This window comes from Oncorhynchus nerka, linkage group LG4 (genome assembly GCF_034236695.1).
Source record: "Oncorhynchus nerka isolate Pitt River linkage group LG4, Oner_Uvic_2.0, whole genome shotgun sequence".
NCBI classification, from domain to species: domain Eukaryota; kingdom Metazoa; phylum Chordata; class Actinopteri; order Salmoniformes; family Salmonidae; genus Oncorhynchus; species Oncorhynchus nerka.
Window position 1 is genome coordinate 62,588,417 of NC_088399.1, and position 26,894 is coordinate 62,615,310.

At 43.8% G+C, this 26,894-nt stretch overlaps 2 protein-coding genes across 5 annotated transcripts in view; one reads left to right on the forward strand and one right to left on the reverse strand.

Annotated features, from left to right (window-relative positions):
* On the reverse strand, positions 1-15,879 carry LOC115128360 (cell division control protein 42 homolog). 2 transcript variants are annotated; one of them, XM_029658157.2, is made up of 6 exons: positions 15,789-15,879; positions 13,956-14,060; positions 3,233-3,305; positions 2,730-2,839; positions 1,395-1,592; positions 1-1,063 (listed from the first exon to the last, which is right to left on the reverse strand). In XM_029658157.2, the coding sequence occupies exons 2-6, from the start codon at positions 14,058-14,060 to the stop codon at positions 974-976; spliced, it is 576 nt and encodes a 191-aa protein (XP_029514017.1). In that variant the 5' UTR covers positions 15,789-15,879; the 3' UTR covers positions 1-973. The 2 variants fall into 2 exon arrangements, with proteins under 2 accessions (XP_029514017.1, XP_029514018.1); XM_029658158.2 differs by lacking the exon at positions 15,789-15,879 and adding an exon at positions 15,693-15,782.
* The window catches only part of LOC115128359 (gamma-enolase-like), a 24,873-nt gene continuing 13,807 nt past the window's right edge, over positions 15,829-26,894 (forward strand). Inside the window, exons 1-2 of one of the 3 annotated variants that reach the window (XM_029658153.2) lie at positions 15,829-15,916; positions 19,777-19,960. In XM_029658153.2, the coding sequence (XP_029514013.1) occupies positions 15,907-15,916; positions 19,777-19,960 (194 nt within the window). In that variant the 5' untranslated portion in view covers positions 15,829-15,906. The other 2 variants (XM_029658156.2, XM_029658155.2) reach the window with 2 other exon arrangements.

Consider the following 26,894-nt stretch of genomic DNA (forward strand, 5'->3'; position numbering starts at 1 on the left):
CCATTTTCAAGTTATTTTTTATTTATTTCAAACAACTGGATGATGCGTCAATACAGCTATTACTGTTACTCATAACCATTATTGCTATTTGCTGTTATTACTACTGACATCACAACCAGCTACGTAGTCATTAGAGGCATATTATGATTGTTGTCAAATGAAACCAGTGACACTCAACACATTGGCACACAGCCATCAAAAAAATTAAAAATAAAACATTTTTAAAAAACAATTGTCCAAACCGCTAACCACTAGGGGTGTCCCCGAAAAATAAAGGGGCAAAAAAATAATACTCTTATTATCGTCATTAATATACCATCATCTCTAAAACAAATGTCAAAAAAAGGAAGCAAGTGGAAATTCAGTTCATGTTAGGGGGCAGTGAAATCCCAAGAGGAATAAAAAGCGCTTGTAGTTTCCATGGGAGCAGTGATGGCAGATAGTGTGTGAAGAAGAAGAGTTCAGTTGTGGGTTGAAGGGAGTAAAGCACTGGCGCCTGTGTGCGTCTAGATTGCACAGATTAAGCACATTTTTCCAGTCAGTTTTTAAGTATCATCAAACACAAAATAAACTCCACACGGTCTCTTCCTCCTTTTGTCTAACTTATTTTGTTTGTACTGTAACTTTAAGGCAATAGAGGTTTCAAAACCTTGTCTCTTCCCTATATTGCTCTGTCGGTCTCCTTTTAAGAAGGACTTTTCTGGTCTGGAAGAGAATTGATCAGCTTGTTACAAGAAACATAGATATACATTCTATTACATATTAGGATGTATTTCTAGGTCTCTGTTACCTATCAAGCAACGTCGCCCCTCCCCACCTGTATCGCTGAAGGCACTATTAAACAAATGTCTCACTCGTCCTCTCTTTCTCCCTCCCTTTACACCCCTCCCAGCTTTGTCTGTTCTCCGTGTCTGCCTGTCCCCCCCCCCCAGTCTGGTCTTTCCCCTGGCTCTTTGGCCCAATTTAAAATATCTTATAAGAGTGCGCAGCGTTTCTTGGGCTTGGTCTCTGGCGGCTCCAGCGCGGCCAAGATGGCCTCATCAAACACGTTCTTCAGACCTCGCTGAGAGAGAGAGAGAGAGAGAGAGAAAGAGAGAAGTCAATTTACTCATTGATCCACTATTCTAGTTTCACAATGTCCACAGTTGCACTATGAAAGGCTGTCGACAGTCGCCATCATCCGCTAGTAGTTCCTAGTGAGAAAGTATGACATCAAGACAACGAAGGACAGAGGTCGACAGAGTGAGAGGAAGTTACTTTTCAGAAACCATTCAAGTCACTTACACCCACCATTTCCTGTTTTACCTGAATGAGGGCCAGAGACTTAGTAGAGATTGTGTCTCTTGCCCACATGTTTACACACACACACACACACACACCACACACACACACACCTGGGTGAGGGCGGAGCACTCGACGTATTTGACGGCCCGGAGGTCCCGGCACAGCTTGTCTCCGCTCTCAGGGGCCAGGGGCCGCTGCTTGTTCTTAGCCAGCTTCTCCACTGTGTTGCTGTCGTCCCTCAGGTCCATCTGGGTGCCCACCAGCAGGAAGGGTGTACGCGGACAGTGGTGGGAGATCTCTGGGACCCACTGTGGGAGAGGCGGGAGGGCATATTTGGGTCACACCCAGGTTTTGATCTTGGGATATATTATGTCGATTGAGTATGGGAGGGTTTCATGTTATATACAGAACCAAGAAAAATGACAGCATGACACATGAAGGTCAGTCAATCTAGAAAATGTCAAGAACTTTTAAAGTTTCTTCAAGTGCAGTCGCAAAAACCATCAAGCACTGATGAAACTGGCTCTCATGAGGACAGCCACAGGAAATGAAGACCCAGAGTTACCTCTGCTGCAGAGGATAAGTTCATTAGAGATACCAGTCTTAGAAATCGGCAATTAACTGCACCTCAGATTGCAGCCCAAATAAATAAATGCTTCACAGAGTTCAAGTAAAAGACACAACATCAACTGTTCCGAGGCGACTGTGTGAATCAGGCCTTCGAATTGCTGCAAAGACCCGCTGTGTCTTTGTGAGACGCGGAGTTGGTGAACGGATGATCTCCACATGTGTGGTTCCCACCTTGAAGCATGGAGGAGGTGATGTGATGGTGCTTTGCTGGTGACACTGTCAATGATTTATTTAGAATTCAAGGCACACTTAACCAGTATGGCTACCACAGCATTCTGCAGCGATACGCCATCCCATCTGGTTTGCGCTTAGTGGGACTATCATTTGTTTTTCAACAGGACAATGACACAACACACCTCCAGGCTGTGTAAGGGCTATTTGACCAAGAAGGAGACTGATGGAGTGCTGCATCAGATGACCTGGCTTCCACAATCACCCGACCTCAACCCAATTGAGATGGTTTGGGATGAGTTGGACTGCAGAGTGAAGGAAAAGCAGCCAACAAATACTCGGCATATATGGGAACTCCTTCAAGACTGTTAGAAAAGCATTCCAGGTGACTACCTCATGAAGCTGGTTGAGAGAATGCCAAGAGTGCACAAAGCTGTCATCAAGGCAAAGGGGAGAAAAGGAACATTAACCCCAACTAACAAAACACACACAATGCTATGTTTACAGAGAAACCTAGGTGTAAAGACATGGGCTTGAAAACACAAGTCACACGTGTGTGTGTTGTGTTTTGGGGATGTTGGGAAGGGCCGAATAACTAATTTATGTTCTAGCATATGGACAATAAAGTTGTATTCCACACACACCTTCTCACGGACGTTCTCAAAAGAGGAAGGTGATACGACAGAGAAGCACACCAGGAAGACATCTGTCTGAGGGTAGCTGAGTGGTCGCAGTCTGTCATAGTCCTCCTGACCTGGGGAGGGCGACAGAGAGAGACAGCAAAAAAAATAATGTTTTTTACGTCAAGGATACCTTTCATATGCAAGGAAAAGTCTAAATAAGACAACTGCACAATGGACTCTACATGATCTAGTTTATATTTGAGCTTGGTGGACTAACACAAGCAGACTAACCCACAAACACTTGTTTAGACACGATGGTAAATGCTATAACTACATAGGCTAGTTACCCATGCAATGTTAAATGCTTAGATGCCTGGAGAGAAACACGATCTGTAAGCACCGTGTGAAAGTAAAACAGGCAGACCATGGTGAGTGAGAAGAAAGTATTACAAGTCGAGGCTCAAGACACTGTAGTTAGGAAGCGCTCATGTAGCGAGAGAGAGAGAGCGGCCATTTTGTTTTACCTGCTGTATCGAACAGCCCCAGAGTGTAGGGCTCCCCTCCGATCATCACTGTCACTGCATAGTTATCAAACACCTGAGGAAGAGATAGATAGAGGATCAATAATTACGGATTTCATAACATGTAGAGTTTTGATTTAACATTTATTTTAGTATTTATTTATTTGAGTATTTATTTTCCAGTAAAACATATTTTTTTAAATCATACACAGCATTAAAAAAAATGTAAGTGACAGGGATATCACAAAAAAAGTCAGACTTATTTCCATTGTCGTCCCTAAAAAAAAGAATATATGTATATTTTTAAAGGTGATTGAAAAGTCTCTCTAGTAGTCGGTTCTGGATAATGGTAAGGGAGTTGAGGCAGTGGGCTGGAAAGGCAGTATAGCTTGAGTGGAGGGCATCGTCGGTACATCCAGGGAGAAACAAATGCAGGCCCGGAGCGTTTCGTCAGGGCACCAACACGGGTTTCTCTGACCTTCAGTTAATCCGCAGGAGCCGCTTCTCTGCAGGTACTGGTCCTCCATTGCCGAAAATGTGGCAACTGGGTAATGCCACGGCTGCTGAAAAAGCGCTCAAAGAAGACTCCACACGGATAGTAGTTAGGAACCAGTCCTTTAGCCTTCTCTGCCATCCCTGGACATTGCATGCAGTTGTTGTCGTCAATTCCAAGCAGATTTTTAAAAAACGTGATGCATTACTTCAAACCAAATAGCCAGCTACATACGGTGCATTCGGAAAGTATTCAGACCCCTGGACTTTTCCACATTTTGTTACGTTACAGCCTTGTTCAAAAAATGCATTGGACATGATTTGGAAAGGTGCACACTTGAGTTGACAATGCATGTCAGAGCAAAAACCAAGCTATGAGGTCGAAGGAATTGTGCTTAGATCTCCGAGACAGGATTGTGTCGAGGCACAGATCTGGGGAAGGGTACCAAAACATTTCTGTAGCATTGAAGGTCCCAAAAAAAACACAGTGGCCTCCATCATTCTTAAATGGATGAAGTTTGGAACCACCAAGACTCTTCCTAGAGCTGGCTGCCAGGCTAAACTGAGCAATGGGGGAGAAGGGCCTTGGTCAGAGAGGTGACCAAGAACCCGATAGTACCTGACAGAGCTCCAGAGTTCCTCTGTGGAGATGGAAGAACCTTCCAGAAGGACAACCATCTCTGCAGCACTCTACCAATCAAGCCTTTATGGTAGTGGCCTGATGGAAGCCTCTCTTCAGTAAAAGGCACAACAGCCCGCTTGGAGTTTGCCAAAAGGCACCTAAAGACGCTCAGACAATGAGTAACAAGATTCTCTGGTCTGATAAAACCAAGATTGAACTCTTTGGCCTGAATGTTAAGCGTCATGTCTGGAGGAAACATGGCACCATCCCTACGGTGAAGCATGGTGGTGGCAGGATCATGCGGTGGGGATGTTTTTCAGCGGCAGTGACTGGGGACACTAGTCAGGTTTGAGCGAAAGATGAACGGAGCAAAATATAAGTCAATGAATGTCCTTGAGTGGCCAAGCCAGAGCCCGGAGTTGAATCCCATCGAACATCTCTGGAGACACCTGAACAAAATACAGGCCTTTGGCTTTTAAGCACTGCCTCCATATTCATCAGATAGTTCTTTGGTTGCCATAACGACCATTAGGTAGCCTAGGCGGAGAGCTCTGCCTAGGCCTACAGTGCATTCGGAAAGTATTCAGACCCCTTCACCTTTTCCACATTTTGTTACGTTCAACCTTATTCTAAAATGTATTAAATCGTTTACCCCCTCAATCGACACACAATACCCCATAATGACTAAGCAAAAACAGTTGATAAATTTTAGCAAATTTAATACAAGTAAAAAAATATCACATTTACATAAGTATTCAGACCCTTTATTTCACCTTTATTTAACCAGGTAGGCTAGTTGAGAACAAGTTCTCCTTTACAACTGCGACCGTGCCAAGATAAAGCAAAGCAGTGCGACACAAACAACAACACAGAGTTACGCATGGAATAAACAAACATACAGTCAATAATACAATAGAAAAAGTCTATATACAGTGTGTGCAAATGAGGTAGGATAAGGGAGGTAAGGCAATAAATAGGCCATAGTGGCAAACTAATTATAGCAATTAAACACAGGAGTGATAGATGTGTGCAAGTAGAGATACTGGGGTGCAAAGGAGAAAAATAATAACAGTATGGGGATGAGGTAGTTGGATGGGCTATTTACAGATGAGCTATGTACAGGTGCAGTTATCTGTGAGCTGCTCTGACAGCTGGTGCTTACAGCTAGTGAGGGAGATATGAGTCTCCAGTTTCAGTGATTTTTGCAGGTCGTTCCAGTCATTGGCAGCAGAGTATTGGAAGGAAGGTGGCCAAAGGAGGAATTGGCTTTGGGGGTGACCAGTGAGATATACCTGCTGGAGCGCATGCTACGAGTGGGTGCTGCTATGGTGACCAGTGAGCTGAGATAAGGCAGGGCTTTACCTAGAAACAACTTATTCATGACCTGGAGCCAGTGGATTTGGTAACGGATATGAAGCGAGGGCCAGCCAACGAGAGCATACAGGTTGCAGTGGTGGGTAGGATATGGGGGCTTTGGTGACAAAACGGATGGGACTGTGATAGACTGAATCCAATTTGCTGGGTAGAGTGGATCGGTAGGATAGTCAGTTTTACAAGGGTATGTTTGGCAGCATGAGTGAAGGAGGCTTTGTTGCGAAATAGGAAGCCGATTCTAGATTTAATTTTGTATTGGAGATGCTTAATGTCAGCCTGGAAGGAGAGTTTACAGTCTAACCAGACACCTAGGTATTTGTAGTTGTCCACATATTCTAAGTCAGAACAGTCCAGAGTAGTGATGCTGGACGGGCAGGCAGGTGTGGGCAGCGATCGGTTGAAGAGTATGCATTTAGTTTAACTTGCATTTAAAAGCAGTTGGAGGTCACGGAAAGAGAGTTGTATGGCATTGAAGCTCGTCTGGAGGTTAGTTAACACAGTGTCCAAAAAATGGCCAGAAGTGTACAGACTGGTGTCATCTGTGTAGAGGTGGATCAGAGAATCACCTGCAGCAAGAGTGACGTCATTGATGTATACAGAGAAGAGTCGGCCCGAGGATTGAACCCTATGGCACCCCCATAGAGACTTAAATTAAAGAGCACAACTCTCCAGCGTGCCAGTGGCCATCGAAGGTGAGCATTTGCCCACTGAAGTTGGTTACGACGTCGAACTGCAGTCAGGTCAAGACAATGAGCACGCAGATGAGCTTCCCTAAGACGGTTTCTGATAGTTTGTGCCAAAATTCATTGGTTGTGCAAACCCATAGTTTCATCAGCTGTCTGGGTGGCTGGTCTCAGACGATCCCGCAGGTGAAGAAGCCAGATGTGGAGGTCCTAGGCTGGCATGGTTAGACATGGTCTGCGGTTGTGAGGGCCGGTTGGACGTACTTCCAAATTCTCTAAAAAGACGTTGAAGGTGGCTTATGGTAGAGAAATTAACATTCAATTATCTGGCAACAGCTCTGGTGGACATTCCTGTAGTCAGCATGCCAATTGCACACTCCCTCAAAACTTGAGACATCTGTGGAATTGTGTTGTGTGACAAAACTGCAAATTTTTATAGTGGCTTTCTATTGTCCCCAGGACAAGGTGCACCTGTGTAATGATCATGCCGTTTTAAATCAGCTTCTTGATATGCCACACCTGTCAGATGGTTGGACTCACAGTAGGCCTACATCAATTCATTGATTAGGATCTCCATTAGCTGACAGCTAGTCTCAATGGGGTCCGACACATAACGAAAAATACATTACCATCCCTGTACTTTAGATTTGCGTGTGCTTTTGTGAAATTGTTAGATATTACTGCACTGTTGGAGATATACACAAGCATTTCGCTACACCCGCAATAACATCTGCTAAACACGTGTATGTGACCATTTCAATTTGAATACAGACAAAAGACTTTACAATTTAAATACATTTACATGTAGTGTGTATGTATGTGTGTGTAGGTTTGGTTTACATCAAATCAAATTTTAATTGGTCACATACACATGGTTAGTAGATGTTAATGCGAGTGTAGCAAAATGCTTGTGCTTCTAGTTCCGACCGAGCAGTAATATCTAACAAGTAATCTAACAATTTCACAACAACTACCTTACACACACACACACACACACACGTGTGTGTAAAATAATGAATAAGAATATAATATATGGATGAGTGATGTGTGTGTGTGCATCCATCAGTTACAAATACATACACACAAGTAGGTCACATGGGGGAGAGGCGTTGTGAGGTGTTACTTTATTTGTTTCTTTTTAAAAACAGGTTTGCAGTTCACTTAAAATACTGTACGTTTCCTTGAAATTGTTCTGGGACTGGGGACTTTGAAAAGACCCCTGGTGGCATGTCTGGTGGGGTAAGTGTGTGAGTTAGTGCTGTGTGTAAGTTGACTATGCAAACAATTAGGAATTTCCAACACATGAATGTTTCTTGTAAAAAAAACAGGAAGTCACGCAGTCAGTCTTTCCTCAACTCTCAGCCAAGAGAGACTGGCATGCTTAGTATTTATATTAACCCTCTGATTACAATGAAGAGCAAGACGTTCTGGGCCAGCTGGAGCTTAACTATGTCTTTCTTTGTTGCACTTGACCATATGACTGGACAATAACAATAACTGGACTTGCTTTTTGGAGTGTAGTGTCAAAAAAGCAGAGCACCTCTTTATTACGGACAGACCTCTCCCCATCTTTACAACTACTGAATCTATATGGTACAGGTGTGGATACAGGAATATGGTTATGCTGTTTCATAACCTATTTTCATAACTTATATCCCACCCACCCATGTCCTCTGGTCTGATGAAACAAAAATAGAACTGTTTGGCCATAATGACCATTGTTATGTTTGGAGGAAAAAGGGGGAGGCTTCCAAGCCGAAGAACACCATCCCATATCGTGGGGGTGCTTTGCTGCAGGAGAGACTGGTGCACTTCACTAAAGAGACGGCATCATGAGGAAGGACAATTATGTGGATATATTGAAGCAACATCTCAAGACATCAGTTAAAGCTTGGTCGCAAATGGGTCTTCCAAATGGACAATGACCCCAAGCATACTTCCAAAGTTGTGGCAAAATGGCTTAAGGACAACAAAGTGAAGGTATTGGGGTGGCCATCACAAAGCCCTGACCTCAATCCCATAGACAATGTGTGGGCAGAACTGAAAAAATGTGTGCATTCAAGGAGGCCTACAAACCTGACTCAGTTACACCAGCTTTGTCAGGAGGAAAGGGCCAAAATTCACCAAACTTATTGTGGGAAGCTTGAGGAAGGCTACCTGAAACTTTTGACCCAAGTTAAACAATTTAAAGGCAATGCCACCAAATACTAATTAAGTGTATGTAAACTTCTGACTCACTGGGAATGTGATGAAAGAAATAAAATATGAAATAAATCATTCTCTCTACTATTACTCTGACATTTCACATTCTTAAAATAAAGTGGTGATCCTAACTGACCTAAGACAGGGACGTTTTACTCGGATTAAATGTTAGGAATTGTGAAAAACTGAGTCTAAATGTATTTGGCTAAGGTGTATGTAAACTTCCGACATCAACTGTATGTACATACATACACATGAAAACCCCTCACTTTGGTTCCCTTGACAGAACAGTGTATGGTACTTACAGTGGTAAGTGGTCAAAGGGAACCATGTCGTCAACTAAGTAAGTCCTGATTTATACCACATGTACGCATGGAAGAACTACAAGTAGCTACACAAAAGGGTATTGCGTAGAGAAACTACGTAGACTCGTGCAGCCCAGTCATTCATAACTTGACGCAATAATGCCATTTTGCGTAGCGTGCTTGTGTTGCGTACGTAGGGTATCAGAATGTTTCACAGCGTTCTTGTTCCTCTTTAGGGGACTCCCCGTATAGACAAAGAAGCCACATACTGTTCAGTAAAAATGAGGAACTGTCTGACTCAGCTCATCTATAATGTGCTGATTAAACCCACTGTGCTTCGTGCTGAATTGCATTGCCATTTCTCGTTTTTTTTGTCTCCGTCGCACAATACTGCGTAGACAGTGACTACCGAAGGGCAGGTTCACGGGCGGTATCATTTTCAAGCTTTTTTGTAGGTCAGAAAACTTTGAAGGAAAATTGTAACCCTGTGCTCAAAACACATCGTCTCTTTAACCCAACCGGTGTTTCTCCCACCATTACATAGGTGGGTTCCAGAAAGTGACAAATTGCTGTAGGGAGTTCTTGACGTTGCTTTGGAAAATGTAGACTAGCATGAAACACTAAATCACTGCTGCCATTTTTAGGTGTTCTATTTGAAAGGAGTCTTATGGCTGTCACCTGGGAATTAATAACAGTGTTAACTACTATTACTTTAGTGTACATGTTTGTCTTTGAAGTGTGGAGCTTGAGGGTCATTCCCTCAATTTGGGTGGGAGATTCCTGACATTCCTGCCTTGTGTAGTCACGAAACCACCAATTTACCTTCTTCCCTGGCTGTCCACTCCCTGTTTCATCTCAGGCCTCATCCTAGTCCATTCTTACACTTGAGTTTGAGCCTCCCCAGGCGACAAGGAGAGGAAGCTATTTCAGACCATTGAGATGCACCCACAAGTTGGGGTGTAATGGTTCACCAAACCCACCTGTTGCTGTTTTGGGGTCACGGTTCAGTTTTCGGGACAGCAGAAAAATTAAATTCCAACAGTTACTTTAGTTAGCAAAAATCAAAAGCACCCTATTTGTGGCACAGTTTCTGTGACATCATTCACAATGTTCCTGGCATTGTCTTTTAGCCATCAAGTAGAGGTCTAAAAAGTTGGACACGTTCCGAAATGGACCTGGGGCATTCCCACCAAGACAAATGTGCATAAATATATTTTTCAATACAGAGATCTTTTCCGAACAGACCCGATGATGACCAGTTCTGTATAGATGTGGTCGGATCAGAGTGAGGGAAGCAGCAGAAAAGTCCACCTGTAAGCTATTTTATTAACCAGAGCTGATACAGCGTGAAGGAGAGTAGGCGGAGGACAGACCATGCAGTGTGTGTCCTGTGATCGGGAGCAAGGAAGTGAAACGGGAGCAAGGAAGGAGGGACAGGCAGCAACCAACCGAGCCGACTTGCGCGAGTAGACCAACTTGTCATAGCTAGGTTATTAATCATCCAATATAATTACATAGTACCTCTCGACTGCATCAAACCGAGAGAAGCTAGTTGGCTAAAATAGCTAGCTACCTCTCGACTGCATCAAACCGAGAGAAGCTAGTTGGCTAAAATAGCTAGCTAAGAGCTAGCTAGGCTAATTGAGTCTGCATGCACTTTCTTCCTGTCCTACAGTTAGTTACAAATAACACATAGCATATACTTCTCATTTAAACTAATTCCATCTTTCATTGATTAGATCATCTCCTAACTTGCTTTGCCACACACGGAGGCTCTATGACTTGGCGCTTTGATGACTTGTGACTGGCCGACAAAAGCAAGCTACACGCCCCACTCTGCATAGGCTATTCTCGTTGAGCAGTGGAGAACACATTATTAGCTTTTTATCCACAACTCTCTGTCCATCGCCATTGTAGTTGACTGTAAAGCCAAAATCTTCCTAAACTGCAGATTTAAATTCTGGTTAATCGTTCCCACCACTCACCATCTACAGAGTTCCCGGCTACACCTCAGAGGTTAGTTTAAATTAAGATTCAAATTTGAATTACAACGTGCGCATAGGCTGTAGTTGTTTTAATGGAATTCCATACATTTTTCCCACTCAGATTTACTCAAGTCAATGGCATACAACACAGCATAGGCATAACCTAGAGTTTAAAAAAATATATTTTAATTTGGAATGCATTAATTCGGGTTCACAGTGCGTACCGAACAGAGGTCCCGGTACCGAACGGTTCGGTAGGAATATGTGTACCCTTACAGCCCTTACCCACAAGTCATGCTTGCTAGAGTTGGGGTGCATCTCAATGGTCTAATATGTCTTCCTCTCCTTGTCACCTTTCTTTTAACTGCACTGAATATGATTGAACACTAGTGCTACACTGTATACCGAAACCTTTGTACTTTTTTGATACTAGAACATGAAAAGAGGCTCTACTGATTGAGAGAGGATCAAGTTTGTCTATCAGCGAAGCTGATGTCACCTAGCGCGGCGCACCGTGTCTGCTCCACTTAGTCATTTCTAGCTCTAGCCTGTCCTGAGGAATCCCTGCACTCGCTGGGAGTCTGGGCTGCATCATGTTAACATCTGTGCAGCAAGTGTGTGGAGCTAACACACTTCAATAAAGCAACACGGTAATGTAGAAATCTTGCAACTGTTAATTACTGTTCGCAAAACAAAGTTCATTCCAGGCTAGAACACGTCACAATGCAAGAAGATACCGGTAGCTTCCAGCTATTCAGAGCAACTTTTCTTGCTAGCTTACAGCTGAAGCTCACATCAATTCACTACCCTAGAATTTTGTTTGTGATAATACGCAAACCATAACACACAATATGCTTATTTCAAAGCTGATCGTCACCAAAAACCACACAGTCATATCCAAAATACGTTATTCATTGGGCAAGTTTGTTTTGCATGGCCCAGTGCCCCGGGTTGGTGGAGATTTCTCCTCAGGATCAATGGGATGGTCGAAATGAGCAAACCTTGCCGAGCAAGGGCACCGGACAAATTAAAAAAAACAAAAATAAAAAAACGATTTACCCATTCACTTCGTCTTCCTCGCCTCAGTCACGTCTCTCTCACTGTGTGTGTGAATGATGTCATTAGGTCTTAAAAAGCACACTTTGATAAAATAAGAGATTGCTTCTTTTATGCCAATGTTGTTGATCAGTACAATAAAATAAGTCCCAAATGGAAAGAAAACAGATTGTTTTTCCATCTGTACACTTTGGCTAATATGCCGTCTCTTTTTGCTGTGGTATCGTTTTGGTATCGAGTATCGTGATGGTATTGATTATCGTGATACTGAACCTGGAATCGAAGTCAAATTTCTGGTATCGTGACAACACTATTGAATACTGCCTGAATATGAAAGAATTGGAGAGGTGAAAGCAATCTATCATAGGCTTATTTCTTTCACCTCTCATGTGTTTTTATACACCAGCGCTGAAAGACGAAAGCGAGGAGGCCCCTTTCGACTATTAGGATGCAACCATGGACTTCAAGTCTGCCACACACCATTGGTCTGCTTATCCGTTATTGGGTTGAGAAACCATGGGAGGCCGCGCTTTTAACGGGAAGTTCAAGTTTAGACATACAAACAGTGAGGTGTTGGGGCATGCAGTGGAAAGGTGCGGCAGGCAGCACACATTGAAGAGCAACCAAGCAAAGTCAGAAACACATCTCTGATCACCATGACGATAATGTGTTGTTTGGACAGAGCCAGGCCTAACACCGTAGAGAATGGTGGGTAAAAAAAGTAACTGCCTCTACAAGGGTGACTGTCCACACTACAGCCATATTCAGATGTTTCAACTCCCAAATGCAGTAGTACAAGGACTGTATTCACCAATAAATGAAAGGTTCTAAGAATGCACTACATGCATCTAATATAAGAATACACTAGGCCATTGTAGGTCATCTCAGCCTATTTCTGTACATGTAAGATGTGTAAGAGTATTTCAATACCTATTAAATCAACCAGTAGCATTGTTTGAGCATGTCGAGTTATCTGCTTATAATTTTTTTTAACTTAAATTGCCACGTGATTCTTATGAGAAGAGTGCACTGTAGTGAGTATAGAAGGACGGAGAAACGTCACGGAGACAATTTGGTCTGTTTTACAGGCCAACATGAACACACCCAGTTGGACCTGACTGGACATAGAGGACTGAGTCGACAGACTCTCTCTGCCAGGCTCTGGTACACTGTACCAAGTACATTACTGCCAGAGAGAGAGATGGGCTTGATAGAAATAGCTACTCATCACACACCGTCTTCAGCACCCCAGTACAGTTCTGGGGGGGGGGGGGGGGGGGTGCTTAGTCGAAGTTTCAACTTAATGTTGAGAGTTAGAATAGTAGAACACACAAGGTGCAATTTCTACATTTGTTTGTGCATCAGCAGTTTATCTTCTTATGTCAGTCACTGATAGCTGATATGTGCTAATTGACTGACTAAAATGTTTTCGATTACTAAGCCAGTTTAGCGGCCAGCTACCTGGTTGCAAGTTTGAATCCCTGAGCTGACATGGTACAAATCTGTCGTTCTGCCCCTGAACAAGGCAGTTGACCCACTGTTCCTAGGCCGTCATTGAAAATACTAATTTGTTCTTAACGGACTTGCCTAGTTAAACAAAGCTAAAATAAAGTTGAAAAGGCTAGTAGCCCGACTGCTTTTTGGTCCATAACCACTTCCATAAGAGTCTGGCTCTTCATCAAAGAGCTACTTTCCAGCTACAAAACAAATACCTTCTCTTATCAAAACCCATTCTATATGTGAGATTCTGCACAGATCAAGAATTACAGACAGTGTGTGGAGGCTTTTGCTCCCGCCCAGCACTACACACACTGGACTCATTCAATAGCGGTTTAAATTTGATTAGTTGAAACAGAAATGTGTTAGAAAATAGTCTGGAACAAACGGCACAAACTGCAGCGGCTCCTGTTTGCACACCCCCTAGTCTAGACACTTGACAAACCCCGACACTTGGCCATGCCCCGCTCAAAGACCTTTCTTGACAACACTCCAATCAGTGCCACTCACCGTGGGGACGTATTCCGAGGGGAACTTGTTGGTGGTGTAGGAGATCAACAGGCAGGTCTTTCCCACTGCACCGTCACCCACTACCACACACTTTATGGTCTGCATCTGGATGGAGGGAGACAGACAGACAGACAGACAGACAGAAACAGGGTTGAATGTACTGATTGATGCTGGTGAAACTTCAGACCAATCGGGGAAGACAAAAAAATCTGCAAATGTCTTTTTGGTAGCTGTAGTCATAATTTAGATAAGAGGTATGTGTCATTGGTTTATCTCACTAAGTATAAAATATATTGAGAGAGAGAGAGAGGGAGGGAGGCAAGATAATACATCATGAGAGGGTGGGCACAAGAGTGAGAGCAGACACAACCATTGTATGACTCATTGGCCACAGACCCAACAGTGTGTTTGTGAATAACAAGTGGTAAGAATTCCAACCATCTAGATCGCTCAAGTGCACACAATAGGCTGTCAGACACCGTTCACAGCACAAGGCCCTGTGACCAGTATGTTGCTGAGCAACGACTCATATTGTTAAATGCGCTACATGGTCAATACGCTTTCTGCAATGGCCGTATAGCATTTACTTTAATGCGGCCTCCGCAGAAGTCAGGCCAAACATATTTTTGTCAAGGAAGTGACTTTGTATTGATACAGGACCTCCCGCCCTCACCTAATCATGTCAATGCGGAGCAATACCGAGCCCTCCGCATTGTTACACAATTTGAGAGGCCAAGGCGATGCGGAACAGAGTGCCTCCAGAGGCCCAGGAATTGCGTCACACCACCCATACGGCTCCGCCGACCACACTTTCAGGACAAGCATAAATTGTCTCTTAGAGCAGAGACAAGACCATCTCGTCATTATATAGAGTATCTCTTATTTACATCACCATTTCATCAATGAGGGTCTTGTGATTATTTTGACGGTTGGGAGTATGACATAAGTAATTAACATCCATGCTAGTTCTAAATGCTTTCCAACAAAAACATACGAAACAAAAAAAATGTGACAATGTATCAGACTTAACGTTAACTATCACACGAGGATTGCAGGCAAGCAAACACTGGGGAATAGGCTAGCCAACATCTAACGTTAAAGAAGCAAGTTATTTCCTTAAAAAAAGTTATTTACTGTACCATAACATGCATGGATAATATGGGAACAATTATAGCTAGCTTACTAACCAACTTTTTTTGTAGCACTTTCAAACCTTGCTAATTGCTATATTGTTGCTTACTAGCTACTGTTAGCTAGCTAACGTTAAGGTTACTGGCTGTCACTTCCGCATACAATGTTCAAGGTAAGGTGATGGTAGCAAGCGAATTAGCCAATAAAAAAAGGGGGGAAAAAACACATGTAAAGTTTTGAATCATACTAAATCTCAACTAGAGCTTGCCAAACCGACTAAACAGAGCGTTTTATATCTGGCTAACGTTACCCATCATAGGTCGCTAGGCTAACGTTAGCTTGTTAGCGAGCTAAATCCCAGACGAGGCCTGTAAAACCGTTTCGCCTCAATCATTTTCAGTGCCATGTCATTTTTTTTAAACAATGAAGTAAAGTAAACAAAAACGAATGCTATTTTCCCAAGCTGCTATGTAGACACATAGCACGTAACGTTAACTGGTTAAAAACAACAAACACAAGATAGCTAACGTTCTTAGCAGCTAACTATAGCAAGCTGGTTAGCTAGGTGTCAACTGCTAATGCCGTTGTTTAAAAATAAATACATACACTAAGTTGTTCCAAATGTAAATATGTACTCTTTCTACATAATATACATTTCGCGATTCATCTCAAATCAGACATAGATTACAAAAGTTTCGCTACCGTATCAATCCAACACAGGCGTTGTCACATCCGGGATTCATACACATGATCACAGTAAAGGAGGCGTTTCATTCAACACAGCCTCCAATATTCTTGAGGTTCATCTGTGGCTCATCATATGGCATTTAGTGAGTATATCTCCTACATTTTATCTACCCTCCCGTTTAGTTATATAAGAAAATCTAGAGAGCCAAAGAGAGAGAGACATCCTCCAAAGAGACTACATACATTGTCCTTGGCAAGTGGTGAGACAACCTTGAAAATATTTTATTAGGGCAGGTAGGTGATCTTCAATGGAGAGGGATTGACATTGGCAAAACGTTTTTCACTAAACATAATGAATCAATCTGCGGTATTGATTTACTGATCAGTGCACATTGAGAGTCTGTAAACGTTCAGGTTCAGAGCAAGCCCGGAACTGAGTCATGCCACAGGAGATTTGAGCTAGGTGAGGCGAGTAAGCACGACTGAATGTTATTCTAGCAGGAGTGAATAACGCATTTTTTAAAACAGTGGGTTACTTGTGAGCATAGTGAATTTTGGGGAGGATCGCTTGCCTGGCAATCCAGATTCCTTGTTCCGGCCAAATGCTAGGCCACACCCACACAAGTAGTTTGGATCTCCCATAGAGATAGTTCATAGAGATAGATAGAGGACACATTTTTGTATCTGTGACATTATATCATCTGTGACAGCATGGGCTGTCACATCTCCATTTTAAAGTAGTTATTTTTCTTCTTAACTATTGGACCATCAAATCAAATCTTATTGGTCACATACACATGATTAGCAGATGTTATTGCGAGTGTAGCGAAATGCTTCTCCTTCTAGTTCCGACAGTGCAGTAACATCTAATAAGTAATATCTAACAATAACACAACAAATCTAAGTAAAGGAATGGAATAAGAATATATAAATATATGGATGAGCAATGATAGAGCGGCATAGGCTAAGATGTAATATAATACAGTATATACATATGAGATGAATAATGCAAGATAAGTAAACATTATTAAAGTGGCATTATTGAAGTTACTAGTGTTCCATTTATTAAAGTGGCCAATGATTTCAAATCTGTATGTAGGCAGCAGCATCTCTGTGTTTAGTGATGGCTGTTTATCAGTCTGATGGCCTTGAGATAGAAGCTGTTTTTCAGTCTCTCGGTCCCAGCTGTGATGCACCTGTACTGACCTCGCCTTCTGGATGGTAGCGGGGGTTAATAGGCAGAGGCTCGGGTGGTTGTTGTCCTTAATGATCTTTTTGGCCTTCCTGTGACATCGGGTGCAGTAGGTGTCCTGGAGGGAAGGTAGTTTGCCCCTGGTGATGCGTTGTGCAGACCGCACCACCCTCGGGAGAGCCCTGCGGTTGTGGGTGGTGCAGTTGACATACCTAGCGGTGATACAGCCCGACAGGATGCTCTCAATTGTGCATCTGTAAAAGTTTGTGAGGGTTTTAGGCGACAAGCCACTTTTTTTCAGCCTCCTGAGGATGAAGAGGTGCTGTTGCGCCTTCTTCACCACACTGTCTGTGTGGGTGGACCATTTCAGTTTGTCTGTGATGTGTACGCAGAGGAACTTAACTTTCCACCTTCTCCACTGCTGTCCCATCGGTGTGGATAGGGGGGTGGTTCCTCTGCTGTTTCCTGAAATCCACGATCATCTCCTTTGTTTTGTTGACATTAAGTGAGAGGTTATTTTCCTGACACCATACTCCGAGAGCCTCCACCACCTCCCTGTAGGCTGACTCGTCGTTGTTGGTAATCAAGCCTACTACTGTTGTGTCATCTGCAAACTTGATGATTGAGTTGGAGGTGTGCATGGCCACGTAGTCATGGGTGAAGAGGGAGTACAGGAGTGGGCTGAGCACGCACCCTTGTGGGGCCCCAGTGTCGAGGATCAAGCGAGGTGGAGATGTTGTTTCCTACCTTAACCACCTGGGGGGCAGCCCGTCAGAAAGTCCAGGACCCAATTGCACAGGGCGGGGTTGAGACCCAGGGCCTCAAGCTTAATGATGAGCTTGAAGGGTACTATGGTGTTGAATGCTGAGCTATGCAATGAACAGCATTCTTGCATAGGTATTCCTATTGTCCAGATGGGATAGGGCAGTGTGTAGTGTGGTGGCGATTGCAAAGTCTGTGGACCTATTGGGGTGGTAAGCAAATTGAAGTGGGTCTAGGGTGACAGGTAAGGTGGAGGTGATATGATCCTTGACTAGTATCTAAAAGCACTAAATGATGACAGAAGTGAGTGCTACTGGGCGATAGTCATTTAGTTCAGTTACCTTTGCATTCTTGGGTACAGGAACAATGGTGGCCATCTTGAAGCATGTGGGGACAACAGACTGGGATAGGGAGAGATTGAATATGTCTGTAAACACACCAGCCAGCTGGTCTGCGCATGCTCTGAGGACGCGGCTAGGGATGCCATCTGGGCCGGCAGCCTTGTGAGGGTTAACACGTTTAAATGGCTTACTCATGTCGGCCACGGAGAAAGAGAGCCCACAGTCCTTGGTAGCGGGCCACGCTGGTGGCACTGTATTATCCTCAAAGCGGGCAAAGAAGGTGTTTAGTTGGAAGCAAGATGTCGGTGTCAATGACATGGCTGGTTTTCCTTTTGTAGTCTGTGATTGTCTGTAGACCCTGCCACATACTTAAATAATACATTAAAAAAAGCAAAATACTGCAAAGTACTAGAAGGACTAGAAGCAAGGCAGCCCTCTCTGTCGGCGCCATTTTGAGCATGATGACCCGATTGGACATGATTCCAACCGGGTCATCTTGAGGGATCAGCCAATGAAGCTAGAAGTCCCACTCAGTTGACTACATTAAAATGGTGGAAGCCCTCAATGGCGCTGCTGTTACTAAAATAGATTTTTGGCTACTAGAGGCCTCTATCATTCTCTATGGTAAACCCCAACACTTCACCAGAGAGGAAGAGGTGAAGTGAGAGGGATAAATGGACCCAAAATCTGTCTTTTGTTGGTCTTCTCCAGCAGGTGGGGTTTTTTTTCTTTCTCGCTCACCATGCAAGGAGTTTTTGTATTGCAGTTGATGAGAGTGTCGAATTTGATCAACAACATGTTTTTTTCCTATACCCCGCCTATTTCTACAATTTATCTTAAAGGTGCATTCGCCGTTTCCTGGTGGCTAAAATTCTAAGTTTGCCTAATTTCAGTTTGTGACAAAACAACCAATGTGTAGACAGTCATTGTACCATCTAAACCGCTCTAAAAATATATTTTCAGTAACCAAAAATATTGTATTTCCAGCTGTTTGAAGATGACGAAATTGAATCTCAAGCTTAGGAAGCATAGAAATAGTGCACATAGAACAGCTCTACCGCTTCTTAGACTTGCTTTCAATGAGAATAACAGATCTATAACTCACATATCTACGTGTTTTTGGTTGGTCGCACCCAAAAAGTTACATATTGCAGCTTTAGAATGTGATTTTAAACCTTACCCTAAACTTAACCATACTGCTAACCTTTTGCCTAACCCCAACCTTAAATTAAGATCATAAAGCACATTTTTGTTTTCATGAATTACTGAGATATAGCCCATTTTGGGACTTTGTGGCTGTGCTATCTAGTGGAAACCGGGTAAAGCGGCAGTATGAAAATTTGTCATAGGCTTTGATACTCTGATTGGTTAGAGACAATCCAATCTCTGATGACTTTGTTTTCTTACAACACCCTTCGTTCCCTTTCTCACCACCAACAACTTCAACGATGGCAGTCTCTGACTAAAGTATGTAGCGAACGAATTTAGTGTGAGTCATCAGGAGAATAGCAGGGATGGGGCATGAACCTGCAGCTACAAGACAAGCCTGATACCTGTCCTGTACCTACCATAACATTCAGACCTCTTGATGCATTATAAAATAGATCTTTATTGTGCATTTTCTCAAGGGCACAATGGCAGTAGGTGGCACCTGAGGTCTAAATGCCATCTCTCTCTCTCTCTCCACTTTTTTTCTTGTCTGCCCTAGGATTCAAACCGGCAAGCCTTCGGGTACTGGCCCGACTTTCTAAGCTTGAGGCTACCCATGCCAACCCATACAGGATTGCTGACATACAGGGACGCTACATTAGGTTGGACTCTCTCAGGCAGCAATGGGAAGATGACCACAAGAGGGCACTGAAGTATGGGAAGCTGTGTGGTAGCAGCAAAAGGTGGGTACAACGGTCTCCAGACTACACACTCTGTCCAATAGTCAATAGTCTCTAAAGTGGTGTCCTAAGCTCTCCTTGTCACCTTTCCTACAGTGCCTTCGGAAAGTATTCAGACTCCTTGTCCTTTTCCACATTTTGTTACGTTACAGCTTTATTCTAAAATTGATCAAATAAAAAAAATCCTTAGCAATCTACACACAATACCCCATTATGACAAAGTGAAAATAAGTTTTTGGAACTTTTTTGCAAATTAATTACAAATAAAAAATATAAATACCTTATTTACAAAAGTATTAGGACCATTTGCTATGAGACTTGAAATTGAGCTCAGGTGCGTCCTGTTTCCATTGATCACCCTTGAGTTGTTTCTACAACTTGATTGGAGTCCGCCTGTGGTAAATTCAATTGATTGGACATGATTTGGAAAGGCACACACCAATCTATATAAGGTCCCACAGTTGACCGTCTATGTCAGAGCAAAAACCAAGCCATTATGTTGAAGGAATTGTCCGTAGCGCCCCGAGACAGGATTGTGTCGAGGCACAGATCTGGGGAAGGGCACCAAAACCTTTCTGCAGCATTGAAGGTCCCCAAGGACACAGTGGCCTCCATCGTTATTAAATGGAAAATGTTTGAAACCACCAAGACTCTTCCTAGAGCTGGTCGCCCGGCCAAACTGAACAATCGGGGAAGAAGGACCTCGGTCAGGGAGGTGACCAAGAACCCGATGGTCACTCTGACAGAGCTCCAGAGTTCCTCTGTGGAGATGAGAGAACCTTCCAGAAGGACAACCATCTCTACAGCACTCCACCAATCAGGCCTTTATGGTAGAGTGGCCAGATGGAAGCCACTCTTCAGTAAAAGCCACATGACAGCCCGCTTGGAGATTGCCAAAAAGCACCTACAGGACTCTGACCATGAGAAACCACATTCAAAGAACAAGATTCTCTGGTCTAATGAAACCAAGATTGAACTCTTTGGCCTGAATGCCAAGCGTCCCATCTGGAGGAAACCTGGCACCATCCCTACGATGAAGCATGGTGGTGGCAGCATCATGCTGTGGGGATGTTTTTCAGCTGCATGGACTTGGAGACTAGTCAGGATCGAGTGAAAGATGAACGGAGCAAAGTACAGAGAGATCCTTGATGAAAACCAGAGCGCTCAGAACCTCAGACTGTGCCGAAGATTCACCTTCCAACAGGACAACAACCCTAAGTACGCAGCCAAGACAATGCAGGAGTGGCTTCGGGACAAGTCTCTGAATGTCTTTGAGTGGCCCAGCCAGAGCCCGGACTTGAGCCTGATCGAACATCACTGGAGAGACCTGAAAATAGCTGTGCAGCAACGCTCCCCATCCAACTTGACAGAGCTTGAGAGGATCTGCAGAGAGGAATGGGAGAAACTCTCCAAATACAGGTGTGCTAAGTTTGTAAGGCTGTAATTGTTGCCAAAAGGTGCTTCAACAAAGTACTGAGTAAAGGGTCTGAATACTTATGTAAATGTGATATTTCAGTTTTTTATTTTTAATAAATTAGCAAAAATGTCTAAACCTGTAGTGCTTGCTTTGTCATTATGGGGTATTGTGTGTAGACAAACACAACAAGACAGTCAACAAAGCCTATCCTCGAAAAGTTGTACAGCTGCACCACCTGCCTGTTATGGCAACTGCTCGGCCTCCGACCGCAAGGCACTACAGAGGGTAGTGCGTACGGCCCAGTACTTCACTGGGGCCTTGCTTCCTGCCATCCAGGACCTCTATACCAGGCGGTGTCAGAGGAAGGCCCTAAAAATTGTCAAAGACTCCATCCACCCTGTCATAGACTGTTCTCTCTGCTACCGCACAGCAAGCGGTACCAGAGTGCCAAGTCTAGGTCCAAAAGGCTTCTTAACAGCTTCTACCCCAAGCCATTAGACTGCTGAACAGCTATTCAAATTGCCCCCCCTTTTACACTGCTGCTACTCTCTGTTTATGACCCCCTGTTTATAGCCTCGCTACTGTTATTTTACTGCTGCTCTTTAATTATTTGTTACTTTTATTTTTTACTTACCTATTTTTTTACTGAACACATATTTGTCTTAACTGCACTGTTGGTTAAGGGGCTCGTAAGTAAGCATTTCACTGTAAGGTTTACACCTGTTGTATTCGGTGCGTGTGACAGATACACTTTGATTTGATTTAGATTGATGTGGGGGGGGGGGAAACTATTCAATCAATTATAGAATAAGGCTGTAACGTAACAAAATGAAAAAGTCAAGGGGTCTGAATACTTTCCCGAAGGCACTGTATATCTGAACTGATTTAAAAGAACTAGACAAGCGACAGCCATTGGCTCATAGACCACATCCACCATATTGCTTTTATCAATCCAATTTCCAGATCACAACGAAGGATACAGAGACAGGAGGAGCAGGAAGCCGCTTTAGACCCCTGATATGAAGGCACAGTTCACGGCAGAAAACAAACGAGAAGGACATAAGACATCTGGACAATGTGGAGCTAGTGTAGTGTATCTGATAAATGAGGTAGTATAGGAATTCTGCAGTCCACACATTTTTCGATACACCTGCAAACAAATCTACCCATGCATTGGCCTACACACTGAACAGCTGTTGGCACACCCCTCTCGTCATCCAGAATCCACCTTTAGAAAGTAATGTGTCCGTGAATCTCGACATGAATCTGGAAACGATAGAGGATGGTTAGAAGCTAGAGCGTTAACGCCAATGCATTAACACACACACACACACAATGCCCTAGGAGAGGAGTCCATGCAGACTCCCCTCACTGACACACTGGCTCTCTGTCCACTGGCCTCCCATACATCCCTGTGCCTCACCTGACATCTGCACCTACTCTGGCTCCCTCTCTCCTCACAAATGACAGACACACACGCATACAGAACAACCCCACCCTCACATTCACACTCCCCACACAAACATTGCAATAGGAAATGAGAGGAAGGAGAATGGGACAGGAGCAGCTGTGTGGACTGAAACAGAGGTTGGAGAAACAGAGGTGTGACCAGAGGGAGGAGGAAATGTTGTCAATCAACCATGATTAAAATAGCAGTTGGATAGAGGCACTTTCCCTGTACAGTTCTCTCTCTTTCTGAGTGAGATGGGTGTCAAGGACATTGTTGTTGTTGTATTGCAAAGATAATCCCATTTTTACTTGACCATTTAATTATAGAATTATATATCTCTCACTCTCCTCTGTCTAGGCATACACACCCACACCACACCACGTACATGCATGCACAGGAATGCACACACACAAATGCACATACACAGGAATGCGCACACACACACGTGCTCCCTAGTGGCGCAGCGGTCTAAGGCACTGCATCTCAGTGCAATAGGCATCACTACAGTCCCTGGTTCGATTCCAGGCTGTATCACATCCGGCCGGGATTGGGAGTCCCATAGTGCGACGGACAATTGGCCAAGTCTGGCCGGGGTAGGCTGCCATTGTAAATAAGAATTTGTTCTTAATAACTGACTTGGCTTGTTAAGTAAAGTTTTTTTTTTTTTTAAGAGTAAAAATAAATAAATAAATGTGCACCCAAACACACACACACTGTTTCACCCACACCACCTGTCTGTCTGTATAACCATCATGCAGTCCTAAAACATTCAACTCTTCCAGTACTCAGCAAATTGCCATTTTGAAGGGCATTACTTTTCATGGATGGTTTTGAGTATAGGCACATCTTAAAGCAAAATACATTTGAAATGCGTTGGTATTTCTTACGTGTAATTGTTCTCTTACAGTTTACAAACATTTTTCAAACAACAAGATAATAGTAGTCATTTCGATATATACTATAGAATGGGGAATACATTCAATGTTTCCAAATCCACTTTGATGCTGTAACAGTGCAACATTACCGTTCACTGTTTAGTGCCTATACAGTTAGTCATATATAAGAAGTGGTATACGCTGTAGGTGCATCATGCTGAGCCAGTGTTTAGTATAGATGATGCAATGATGTACAGTATATGAACGGTGCCTTGTATACCGACTACACAGCCTTTGCAGCATCATGAAAGAAAGAGACAGATGAGAGGTAACGAGAGAGGTGAGAGGGACAGAGGTAACAAGAGATGAGAGAGAGCGAGAAGGGGATAGACAGACCACTTCTTCCTTCCCCTCTATCTTTTACAGCTGATTTGCAGTTCAAAAGGCGGCACCCCATCTTTTTCTCTCCAATCCACCTCTCCTCGGTCCCTCTTTCTGTCTAATGAATCAACCCTCCCCACTCTCTTCCCTCTTTCTGTCTAATGAATCAAACCTCCCCACTCTCTTCCCTCTTTCTGTCTAATGAATCAACCCTCCCCACTCTCTTCCCTCTTTCTGTCTAATGAATCAACCCTCCCCACTCTCTTCCCTCTTTCTGTCTAATGAATCAACCCTCCCCACTCTCTTCCCTCTTTCTGTCTAATGAATCAACCCTCCCCACTCTCTTCCCTCTTTCTGTCTAATGAATCAACCCTCCCCACTCTCTTCCCTCTTTCTGTCTAATGAATCAACCCTCCCCACTCTCTTCCCTCTTTCTGTCTAATGAATCAACGCTCCCCACTCTCTTCCCTCTTTCTGTCTAATGAATCAACCCTCCCCACTCTCTTCCCTCTTTCTGTCTAATGAATCAACCCGCCCCACTCTCTTCCCTCTTTCTGTCTAATGAATCAACACTCCCCACTCTCTTCCCTCTTTCTGTCTAATGAATCAACACTCCCCACTCTCTTCCCTCTTTCTGTCTAATGAATCAACCCTCCCCACTCTCTTCCCTCTTTCTGTCTAATGAATCAACCCTCCCCACTCTCTTCCCTCTTTCTGTCTAATGAATCAACCCTCCCCACTCTCTTCCCTCTTTCTGTCTAATGAATCAACCCTCCCCACTCTCTTCCCTCTTTCGCTCCTCTTTTCTCAGCGTCTTTTTGTGAGTCATCCCGTCATCCCCTCCCCTTCTGTCACACATTTGACCCCCACCCTCTGTTTTCCTCCTCTGCTCTCCCCTCTCTCTTTCTCCCCTCCCTCTCTCTGTTTCTCTCCCTCTCTCATCCGTCTCTCCAGTATTTTCTGGCTTTCCCTATTAGGCGGAAACACACAAACGGCAGGTAAACGATGGAACATCCTCATTCTCTTCTCTCCCTCTTCCACTCTCTTTTCTTCATTCTCCAGGCTGTAATCCCCTGTTTTATTATTCCTACATCTTGTATTGATTGCCTCCCAGTAGCAGAGATGTGCTGGGTTGGAGTAGGTGGCGGTGATGATGAGGGTATTGATGCTGCTTGCTTAGTTCTGTATGTGAGGCATTACGGTTGTGTATGCTAACTAATGTGCCAGCCCTGCCTGGCTCTGGGTTCGAGGTGTTATATTGATTCACTGTGAGTGTGTGTGTGCCAGTTTTGTATTAGAGCATTTGTGTCTGGGTTCTATGAAGTTGCCTCAGTGCATGATCTGTGTGTGTGTATGGAGAAAATGTGATTGTGTTTGAGCTAGTGTGTGAGTGTGAGAGGCAGGGAGAGGAAAGGAGAATCTCTACACGTCTGTATGTGTGCCCGAGAGACGGTGAAGGGGAGGGAGAGAACCTTGAATGTCTGTATCAGTATGTGTACAAATGTGTGTGTGTATATATATGTACAGTGAATGTGAGAGAGAGGAAGAGGGATAGTGTCAACGTCTGCAAAAGTGTGTGTGTGTGTGTGTGTGCCATGCGTTAAACTGCTCTCCATGCGTCTGTGTTGGCATGTGTGCAATCGGTGCCACTCCTGCGAAAATGATCCTTCTGCGTCCCTCTCTCTCTCTCCCTTCCTGCTCTCCTTTTTACCCAACCGTCCCTCTCTCCTCCTCCATCCCTCCATCTCTGAATCTCCTCTCTTCTTCAGCCAAAAGGAGGGATTTAATGATTTATCTCTTTTTCTCCCCATCGCCTCACCCCTCCCTCCCTCTTATCACGCTGTCCCTGGGTATTTGTGCTGAGCGCTGCAATCTTCAGGAGGTGCGGTGTGGACATGGGTGTCCTCATGCTGCACACTGCTGGGAGGGAGGGGTTATATAACTTACAACTGCATTCATATATATGAGCCACGATAATGGATTGGGCTGATTGGCTGAAAGTGGATAGTGATTTATGCATATTGTGGCACCATTAAATCACAAGCATTTAAATGAAGAACATAAGGTTAAATACATTCATAGTCGCTGAAAAGTACGGGGCTGAAAGGTACGTAACACCACAAACATTTCAGTGCAAAACATACAACAACGTTCATACATTTTTACACAGGCTGACAGAATGAGGGGGGTTGTCATGGAGCTGTAAGTGTACAAGGGCTTATTATTCAGTGCACAATATATCAGTTGCTGTAACATTTCAGTCTTTCAGTAAAGACCGGAGATTATATAGCTGTGCAGTTCTGTAGGCATCCATGTTATTTTGTTAAGTCAAATAAGTGAGCAATTAGGACTGTCAGAGACCTAGTACTATTAATAAGGGACATTATAATGACATCATATGGTACAGCATAGGGCAGGGATGGGCACTCGTCATGAGGAGTCGCGGGTCTGCGTACCCACATCCATACCAACACATAAATCCTAGCCTTTTAGCCTGTGGATTTCTGGGTAATGCTTGACATGGTGGGCGCCGACAGTCCAATCTTGACCAATGGCGGTGACGGATTCCCTGTGTCTCGTGGGCCAAGTGACTAGGAACCATGTCGTCGTTTCGCTCGAGTCACCGACCGTCCACAGATTCCACACCTGATAGCGACATAGTGTCTGAGTGAGCCATGTTTTAGCATCATGGGACTTAGAATAGATTTGAGTCTGGTCCTTTTATCGTGGTAATAGCTCCATCTGACCTCCTGGTACATGAAGCATTGTAAGATCTATTCAATTCCAACTTCACATGGGGAAACTCTTTCATAT